The 10,798-nt window shown below is 50.0% G+C and overlaps 1 protein-coding gene across 1 annotated transcript in view; it reads right to left on the bottom strand.

The window, feature by feature from the left end:
• Window positions 1-4,204: 4,204 nt before the first annotated feature.
• prdm5 (PR domain containing 5) overlaps window positions 4,205-10,798 on the bottom strand; it is a 17,542-nt gene continuing 10,948 nt past the window's right edge. The window contains exons 15-16 of the mRNA XM_062563705.1: window positions 7,670-7,774; window positions 4,205-5,446 (exon numbers count right to left, since the gene is read on the bottom strand). Of these exons, the coding sequence (XP_062419689.1) occupies window positions 5,282-5,446; window positions 7,670-7,774 (270 nt within the window). The 3' untranslated portion in view covers window positions 4,205-5,281. The remainder of the gene's footprint in view (window positions 5,447-7,669; window positions 7,775-10,798) is intronic.

Genomic DNA, 10,798 nt, shown 5'->3' with positions numbered 1-10,798 from the left:
CAGAGGGGGGCGACTAAACGGTCGCAATTAGACACCCCCCCTTTTTTGAGACGTTAGGCATGAAATACCTGGTGGCAACCCAGGGGGGTCCCTTCCAAACCCCCTTTCCAAGGGGACCCCTTCCAAACCCCCCCTCCCGCACCAGGGGGTCTAATTGGGTGAGACTGTTTGCAGGTGGTGCCCCTCATTGTGGAAAATTGTCTATCTCACTCAATATTCATCACTTCACGTTCTCACTTCCGTTCCAGAAGGGGGGGGATTACTTTTGCTTTACTTTTTAAGCTTTAAAAAACACTGTTATTTAGTGTTTGTCAGTGACATCACTATCAACATTAATCCTGCTGCTCTTTATTTCACTTCACAGCAGACTGGCGTGGGAGTGAAGCAGCTGCTCCTACGTCCATGACCTCCATCCTCTTTCCGCTCAATGACGAAGACAAATTGAACCCTGAGCGCTCCTTTTTCACAGTATGAATATCGTTTGGCTTGTGTATGTGGGAGGGAAAGGGGTGGCGGGGGGGCAGGTACGGACCCTGTCATCAAGACAAGAACAGCAGATTCATTACATTTGTTTAACCAATAACTTCCTGTGAAGGATGGATGTGTTTTGGCGGCAGCTGTTCGCTCTGACAACCCCCCTCGCCGCCCCTCCACCATCCCCCTTCACATGATGTCCCTATGTGGCAGAGGATTATAATTCAGTGCACGTACGTGTGTGTGTGTGGTCTGGGCAAACGGGTTCAGCGGACCCAGACGGAAGGCCGGTCCCCACATCGCAGGGCCAAAGACACAGAAGGCCTCCTTCCGTAGGGTTTAGCGTCCCAATGTGTGTGTGTGTGTGTACAGGTGTGTTTTACCCATGTTGTGAGGTCTCACCTTTTTTTAACAACAAAAATCATTATGTTTTAAGGGGGAGACTTAAGGTTCAAGGTTATGGTAACGGTTAGGTTAGGATTAGTCTCCAGGAAGTGAATGTGAGTTAATGTAACACCCCCCAAAGTGTGTGTGTGTGTTCCACTGTTCGCTGGGCCGAGACCAAATCCAGCACATGAAAGGTGTGTATCTCAGTGTTGCTTCTCTGACAGGAAACAGACCTTTGCGGGGGTGTTTGGTTTCTCCGAACTTCATTTCAAACACGGGGGCCAAATTCAAAACAGAGATGCAGCCTGAGTGGGGACAATGAGGCCCATGTTATGTCACTAGTTCAATTTAGCTCCAGATTGCTCACTGCTGTGTCAAATGGATCAAAAGAAGTTTGGCATCTATTGAAAATGGCTTTTTTTTCCATCATCCAACCAACTGATGTTCCATATTTACTTGAAAAGCCTTTAAGCAGCGTTGAATCATGTCATTTGAGAGTGAATGCTCCTCTGTGTGTGTGTGTGTGTGTGTGTCCTCACACTCAAACACGCAGTCATTAGCACTGCCTCTCCAGCCCAGCAGGACTCTGCTGTTATTTGGGTTGGGGCCGTGTGTGTTAAACACGGGTCGCCCAGAGCGCCAAGATTATGAGGGCTGACACAATAACAGCTCGTCGGTGGGGGAGGGGGGGAAGGGGGGGGGGAATTATGGCCCATCCCTCATCACATTTGCACAAATGTTTTGGCTAGCCCGGTTGAGTCTCCTCCGTCGTCACTAATCACACAGCAATAAGAAAGGGATATTTCTTTGAACAAAAATTTGGTGTCACCCCCCCCGGCACGAAATGTCTCGGCCCACACCAAATCCCAGAAAAGACTCCAAACACCAACCAAGAATATCCACTTTGGTGACCTGAGCCTGGTGTGGTCGAGGGGTTCAAACATCTGTTTAAAAAAACATCCTTGTGTTTGTGGGCAGGAAGAATGTGCAGCATTTTGCTTTCTGGCAGCTCATCACAGACATTGAACCTCGGCAGAAGTGGGATTGGATTCTCGCCGTCGAGTCTCTGGTTGCCTCTTTGTGTGAGATCCCACTTTGTAAGTAAACCGACCTCTGACCTCCGGCGTATCCGTCTCATTGCTTCGAGTCGCGGCCACAAAAAGAGAGAGAGACCGGAGAGCTCGGGCGGCTGCACGGAGGGAGGACAGTGCTGTGGCTCCTAATGAGGCCGAGGAGTGATGGCACTCGGCTACATCGTGCTGACAGAACTGACCACCACTGAAGCTCCAGATGTGGACCGCCACGCTGACGGATGTCTTCAACCCTCACACTTCCAGAGGGGGAGCGCTCACGTCCCGTGACTCACCGCGGGCCTTTCATCTTGCCTATTTCTCCACGGTTCAAAAAAAAAAAGGAGTCAACCTTCTTGTTTATTGGAATTAGCAGCTATTCTTGGCCTGGATGGAGTCCTCTCTGACAGAGTTTAACCTCCCAAAGAGGAAAGGGGAAAAGGAGACAATCCTCCATCATTCCTCATTTCCTGGAGGCGGCTTTCAGCCCCCGAATGTTGTTTGGTTCTCGTCTTTGTCTCCGAGACTCCATTGTGCTGCAGGGCTTCAAATGTGGTTCCATTTCCTGCAGGCACTTTGAACGTAAACAATCAAGGGAATATACTCCAGTTTGTTTTTACACAGACAGTGTGACATGTTGCAGTTTCTTTTCTTGTAGTAACTCAATTGAACTCATTTTTGTGGCCCTTGAGCTAAACATTTTAAACACTGTATTAAGTGGATTTGTAAAATCCAGGAGAGGAGTCCTACGGCCTTGTGTCGAGCATCTGAACCTCTGCTGGCTTTCCGCGTCGAGGCTTTCTAGGTACCAAAGTGCTACGCTGTGTTTCCACGGCAACGCGGCTTAAAGGGAACATCCATCACCCCTGAAGGGCCAAACACGCCCTGCCCGCTCTGAAATCCGTCCGTGTGGCATTCTTCGCCCGGGCACGCACATTCCACATTACTCCGCTCAAGCGCTGCGGAATGGAAGGGCTACCAGTTGCCGCGGCAACGCCAAGCCAAACACACAAGAGGTCGGACAAGCGTGTCCGAGTCATTCCGATCTTGACAGCGGTTTCGCCGTAAAAAAAAAAAACGGCGCGGCGCGGCGTGGCTACTTCCCCCCACGCGGTGGGCGGGGCTCCCCGCCGACGCCCGGTCGTGGGCCCAGTCTGGCCGCACTCACAAACTGGGAGGAAACACAGGAAACTGGAGGCTTCCAGTAAAAACATGTAATTAGAAACACATTGACTTCGGCTTGATACACCCAGCAGGAAGGGAGAGAGACACATGCGGGCAGGGACGACCAAGGAGGGGGGGGCCGGGGGACAAGATCAGCAGGTCACTGGGAAAGTCCCCGGAGGAAAGTCTGTAGGCCGGGAGACCAGAACGAAGGGACCTCCCCCCACCCCCCACCCCCCCCACTCCGAAGACACAGGCGGTGACAGGCAGGACCCATTGTCAGAGACAGTGGGGGGGGGGGCGGTGTAGAGATCTGAGCGGGGGCACTGACCACGCTGCAGAGACGAGGGAGAACCAAATGATGCTCCACCCAAAAGGGTGGGAGTTCCATGTGAGTTCCACCAATCAGTGAAAGGTGCCAGACAACCCGAAAATAGAGTTTAGATTAACGATGAGAACCTCGAACACTTTCAATCAACTCTCAAAGCCCCCCCCCACCCCCTTACATCAAAAGGTTCACAAACACACTGCTACAACGGGTGGAGGAAACGGATGTTTGGTAGGTGATGAGGTTTTATACTTTGAAATAGTGTGAATGGACCGTTGACAGTGAGCTGAATAAACAGCTGCGTTAATCGCAGCGGTGGTGAATGAGGGGGGGGGCGTGGTCACAGGATGATGAGGGGGCGGTGTCACAGAATCACAGGAGGGTGAGGAGGCGTGGTTACAAAAGGACAGGAGGGTGAGGGGGCGTGGTCACAGAATCACAGGAAGGTGAGGGGGCGTGGTCACAGAAGGACAGGGGATGTGGGGGTGTGGTCACAGGACATGGGGGGGGGGGGCGTGGTCACAGAATCACAGGAGGGTGAGGAGGCGTGGTTACAGAAGGACAGGGGGGATGAGGGGGCGTGGTCACAGAAGGACGGGGGATGGGGGGTGTGGTCACATAATGGCAGGATGGTGAGGGGGCGTGGTCACAGAAGGACAGGGGATGGGGGGTGTGGTCACAGAATCACAGGAGGGTGAGGAGGCGTGGTTACAGAAGGACAGGAGGGTGAGGGGGCGTGGTCACAGAAGGACAGGACTCGACTGAAATACACGAGGTGCTGTATTGAACAATGATCAGCAAAGAACAACTTACACAATATCACCATCAATAAAACATCATGTGGTCAAACAGTACTTTGGATGTTCCTTTGGTCCCGAGGAGAACTTGGGACACACAAACAGCAACACTTTAAGCACCAAAAGGCTGGATGGCAAACAGACATGTCGTTTTTAAAGGCACCTCCGATCACTAGAGAACCCAAGCAGCTTCTCCTCACGGTCATTCAGGACCTCCTTTTTTAAATTAGAGAAGATGTGGAAAAATGAAAGGAGTCCGTTGCCACGGGAGACGTTGAGTGTCCACGTTTAGAACGCTGTGAAGCGATTGGGGTTATACAACTAGAGTAAATAAATAATGGCCCTTACTTCACCTAATGTAACACATAAATCCCTCGTCCACTTCTGGTTCCACCCGGGACAGAAACATGGGTCTCCTGGGGGAGGGGGGGGGGGGGGGGGGGTTGTGTTTGTTGGAGCTTCTTCTAATGGACTTTCTCTGCCCTCCTGCACTCATTCGTACCGCGGAACTCCCAAAACGTGCCGCGCGGCGCATCGCGGGAAAAACGGTCCACGGTTTCAGAAGCAAACAACGACTTTAACAACTTTGAACTGAAGTGAAGGAGCACGCATGATGGAGAAACGTTCTGAGCGTTTAGTGTTTCACCATCGGCCTCTCGTGCCCAAACGCAGACTGCGTCGTGGTTACGTTCAGGGTCACCTACAAAAAACATGAAAGACACGGCGTGTTTATGCACTCTGACCGTGGTGTAAATACAAACCTCTGCTTTACATTTGGTAGCTGGTCAGGATTAGCGTGTTCGGGGGGGAGGTTCTGCTCTGCCAGCCTGCTTTAATACTTGAACCTTTGAATCGGAGCGGCGTGGACCGCAGGCTTGCTCTGCGCAGTCTAAACGTCAAACGCGCTGGAGCGTCAGGTGTAAACATGGAAAAAAAACACAAGAACAGGAGTGCGGTCCTGAAGGTCTTTGGCGTCCTCTGCGTGCAGCCTTTGCTTCTGCCATGGAACCCCGGCCGAGTGCGTCCCCTGCTCCCTGTGCAGGTGGCTCTGATGAGGCGCGCTAGCTCTCCGTCTCCCCGTGCACGTTCTCCATGTGTACTTTGAGGTAGTCGTTCCTGGTGAACTTCTTGTGGCACAGCTGGCACTCGGCCATGGGCCGGTTGGGGTTGTGCGTGAGCTTGTGCCTGCTGAGCATCTTCTTCAGGCTGAACGACAGGTCGCACACCTGAGGACGCACAAACACACACGCACGCACACACACGGCACGGTGAGCAACTCCAGGAAAAAACATTCATCGCAGGATTCTTTCTCCTAAATTCACCAAAAAGGTCCTTTTATTAAATATCTCTCAGACTCCAAAGATCTCTTCTTATTGTTTCCTATTGTTAAACTCATCGCTGATCTTCTCTCTGCAGAGTTCAGGAATGATTTTATAGACCGTACGCAGCGGACCGTGTCGACAGATATCCTCGTTTTTTCTCCAGACCCACGCCCCCCCCCTACCAGCAGTGAGGGGGAATGCATGCAAGCCAACATCCATCACAAATGAGCCGTTTTAAGGCGTAGAAATGACTCCATCGTCCTCCATCAATCAGCGTAATCCGCCTGCTGGCTGCAGTTTGAGTCGCAGCGTGAGTCCTCCTTGCTGCGTCTGAGAGGAGCTTCACACCCGCGAGTTACCTTCTAAACCTCACATCTGAGGCCGAAAAAAAGAAAGAAAATAGATGTGAATGAAATTGTCTTTGTGTGATCGGTCCAGAAGTGAAAAACTAACTGAGACCCACAAACGTATGTGAAGTAACAAAAGGAGCAAACGTCCCTCATGATGTTTTGCAATAACAATCTGCTCCTTGTGTGTTTTAAATATAGTTTAAACCTCTCTGATGGATTAAAGTTCTAACTTTCTGATTACATTGAACGCACCACGACAAAGTGACCTTCAACCAATACTCAAGTAAACGTAGCCTGAACGCATCACGGTTACACTGGATGGAGTCTCGCTCTCCTCCCGATGGTTCCTCACGTTGTAAAACGTTCATCGGGTGGTGTTTAGAGGTCGTATTGATCCGCTGGCGGTGAACTCCTCAAAGTGGCCGCTTGACAGGAGCTGACGAGTCGGAGGCCTCGTGGCCCAGATGTTACCGGACTCCCCTACGACATCTTTAATGCTGTTGTGACAGAAACTGGTGCAGCCCCTCCAGCTTTGTTCTGCGAAAAAACCTTCCTGGAACCCCTTTTGTCTCACTCAAAATCAAACGCACATGTTATTGCTATTATCTTTAGGGTTATTAACATGAGAATGTCTCTTCCCCAGCTGAATCCAGATGGATGAACGGGATCTCTGGTCTGAGGGCTCGCCCGTTTCCTGGGGAGGAAGCTGGAGGCGGTGCGGCGGATTAAAGGCTTATCGGGGTGTTTGAGCTCAAACGCCAATGGCAGGGTCTGGAGTTTGGTGATGCGTTGGACGCCATTGTCCTCTTGTGGTGTTCTTCACAGAGACGTTTGGATACAATCTCAAAGTCTGGTGCATGACCGAGCTCCTCAAAGTCCTCCTCAGACAAAAAACAATAATCTGGTCCTCAGTAATTTATTCAAGCTTAAGTAAAGTCAACATGAGGAAGTTTCACTCCACTGTTATTCTTTGCCTGTACCACAGTTCCCATAATGCCGTGCTTCTGTATTTCCTTTACACCGAGGACACTATTCCCTCCCCACGAGGAGACACTGACATGTAGTGAGTGTCAAAGCCAACAAAATCCTTTTATTGCCGACACTCAAAGATTTGCACCGACTGATTACTACGGAGTTTATTTGTTTTCTTTTGGAAAACGTTCCCCATTAAAATAATGCTACGTTAGCTGTTAGCTGAACCCGCTTCTACCCCCCCCCCCCCCCCCCTTTTGATGACTTTGAAACCGAAGAAAAGTTCCAAACAGGACGATTGTCAGGCAGGTTCAGCAGAGGTTCTTGTTGTTCTTGCTGTGATTTTAAATGAACATAATGAGGTGGGTTCTGAAGCATCTAAAGTACTTTAAGAGCCAGACTCCATCGACATTCCCCCCATCGATTTGAAAACCTCTGGTTTAAATAAAAGCCATCCCCATAATTCTGTTTGAAAGCTCATCCGTCACATTGAAGCGTTTTTCACTTTGCAGAAAACGCCGATAAACGCGACGCAATCGAAAAAAAGACCCCCCCCCCCTCAATCTCCCTTCATCCCCCGACTCTGAGAATAATTATTACTGCTACGGCATCATAAGCAGAGGGTAATTTCCCCCTCTGATCCTCTCAATGTGTTTACGTGAGAGCAGCCCACTCGGCCCCTTCCAGAGGAGCAAGATCGCTATCTGCCTCTTACTGATGCCGCCCCCCCCCCCTGCTACTCAAACTCTTCCCCACATCTGGCCCTGCGCCCCTGACATGTGCACACAGGCAGACGAGCACTCACGTCACACTGGAAAGGTTTCTCTCCCGTGTGGGTCCTCATGTGCTCGTCCAGTCCTCTCTTCTGGCTGAAGGCCTTGTTGCACTCGCTGCATTTGTACGGCTTCTCCTGCAGAGACGCACACACACACACACACACACACACACACACACACATACACACACACACACACATAAGAGGAGGTAAGATGATCCTTTATTTACAGCAGCGTAGGTTGAAGTGCAAACAAGATACATGCTAGAAACAAGATCAAAAACAAGTATCATAAATAAGCAGTAATAAAAAGCAGGACGGTGCGTAAGAGACAAACCACATGTGGACTAAACCCTGCGGGAGGACTGGGTCCATCGCGGCGTTAATGACACCGGCATGTGCACACGGCACAGGAGGAAACGCATCACTTTCACACTCCCTGTGAGTTTATGAAGATATGAGATGCCCCTTGCAGTAGGGAGGAAATGACCGGCGCAGCGCCATCAGAACCACATGGAGCCCTCAGCCGAGGAAAGAAAACACGGCGCGGAAAGGACCCTTTGAACAGGAATCACAGCGGATTCAGGTATCGCTCCTCTGTCTCCGCACCTCATCAGTTCACCAGAGAACATTTCCTCTGCGCCCCTCGCCGGCCGCTCAGAGCCGCCAATCTCACCGCGGGTGTGCGTTCACACTAAAACAACACCTACGTGTGCGCACGCTCGGCCTGGGGGAGGGACGGCCTGGGGGAGGACGGCCTGGGGGAGGAGGACGGCCTGGGGGAGGAGACCGGCGGTGAGTGACTCCTCGAGGAGAAGCGTGGAGATAGTGCGAGCCGGTTCCCACTGCCCCTCTTTGGGAGGCCCGCTGATAGCGAAAGCCTGGACCCAAACTCGAGGCTTAGTTGTCATGGGAACGGGGTGAATGCAGGATGTGAGGGTCCTGGGAAAAGGCGCTATCATGTGGGCGGGGCAAGGAGCACCCAGTCACACGGGATACAAAAGGAGGAAAAGAGCGGGTTCACTGCGTATGGGCCTTTAACACTGTGTGTGTGTGTGTGTGTGTGTGTGTGTGCGTGCGCAAGTGTTGAAACAGACTCGGTGATCTGATGCAAATTCCATCTTAAGTCTTCTCTTTAAGACTCTCTTTCCATCAGGCATGAGCGGTTCTTGTATGACAAAGAATGAAGCTAAAGAAAAATACCAGGGGTCAAAGTTCAAAGGGTCAGGAAACACATGGATGGACTTAGGTGATGTGGTGTACCCAGAATGCATCACTCTGACCTGGGTAACATCAAACATCTGTACCTGGCGACCTTCACTCTCACTCACAGCTGTTCACCACTTGACCTTTGACCTTTCGTCCAAATCTGACCGCTCTCAGCGCATCTCAAAGGTGGAACTTTTATTTGTTTATTTGCTCGTATTCAGGGAGCAGCTCCAGATCAACAAAGGACATGAAAGAAATCCGGTTTCACATGAATCATCAACACTTATGGCCCCATTAGCGGTTAGCTTATGTTAGCCAACGCTAACTCACGTTAGCCAACGTTTGGGATTGAGCTTTTAGCCTTTAGAGCATCTTAAAGCACGAGATGAAAAGAGGCTTCTACTGTAAAGGAATGCAGGAGAAGTTCTTCCTGTTCATACAGCAGCTCCTGGGCCTTCATGAACGTACGTATACACACACTGTAGCTCATACACACTGTAGCTCATACACACACTGTAGCTCACACACACTGTAGCTCATACACACACTGTAGCTCACACACACTGTAGCTCACACACACACTGTAGCTCATACACACTGTAGCTCATACACACTGTAGCTCATACACACACTGTAGCTCATACACACTGTAGCTCATACACACTGTAGCTCATACACACTGTAGCTCACACACACACTGTAGCTCATACACACTGTAGCTCATACACACTGTAGCTCATACACACACTGTAGCTCATACACACTGTAGCTCATACACACTGTAGCTCATACACACTGTAGCTCACACACACACTGTAGCTCATACACACTGTAGCTCATACACACACTGTAGCTCACACACACACTGTAGCTCATACACACTGTAGCTCATACACACACTGTAGCTCATACACACTGTAGCTCATACACACTGTAGCTCACACACACTGTAGCTCATACACACTGTATCTCATACACACACTGTAGCTCACACACACACTGTAGCTCACACACACTGTAGCTCATACACACTGTAGCTCATACACACTGTAGCTCATACACACAATGTAGCTCATACACACTGTAGCTCATACACACTGTAGCTCATACACACTGTAGCTCACACACACACTGTAGCTCATACACACTGTAGCTCATACACACTGTAGCTCACACACACACTGTAGCTCATACACACTGTAGCTCATACACACTGTAGCTCATACACACACTGTAGCTCATACACACTGTAGCTCATACACACTGTAGCTCATACACACTGTAGCTCACACACACACTGTAGCTCATACACACTGTAGCTCATACACACACTGTAGCTCATACACACTGTAGCTCATACACACTGTAGCTCATACACACACTGTAGCTCACACACACTGTAGCTCATACACACTGTATCTCATACACACACTGTAGCTCACACACACACTGTAGCTCACACACACTGTAGCTCATACACACTGTAGCTCATACACACTGTAGCTCATACACACAATGTAGCTCATACACACAATGTAGCTCATACACACTGTAGCTCATACACACACTGTAGCTCATACACACAATGTAGCTCATACACACTGTAGCTCACACACACTGTAGCTCATACACACTGTAGCTCATACACACTGTAGCTCATACACACAATGTAGCTCATACACACTGTAGCTCATACACACAATGTAGCTCATACACACAATGTAGCTCATACACACTGTAGCTCATACACACACTGTAGCTCACACACACTGTAGCTCATACACACAATGTAGCTCATACACACTGTAGCTCATACACACTGTAGCTCATACACACACTGTAGCTCATACACACAATGTAGCTCATACACACTGTAGCTCATACACACACTGTAGCTCATACAAGGACTAATCACATTAAGGGAAAGTTACAAGCCTTTAAGTTAAGAAG

Source organism: Pungitius pungitius, chromosome 7 (assembly GCF_949316345.1).
Source record: "Pungitius pungitius chromosome 7, fPunPun2.1, whole genome shotgun sequence".
NCBI lineage: Eukaryota > Metazoa > Chordata > Actinopteri > Perciformes > Gasterosteidae > Pungitius > Pungitius pungitius.
Note: the sequence above shows the minus strand (reverse complement) of the source record. Positions and strands in the feature narration are given on the sequence as shown.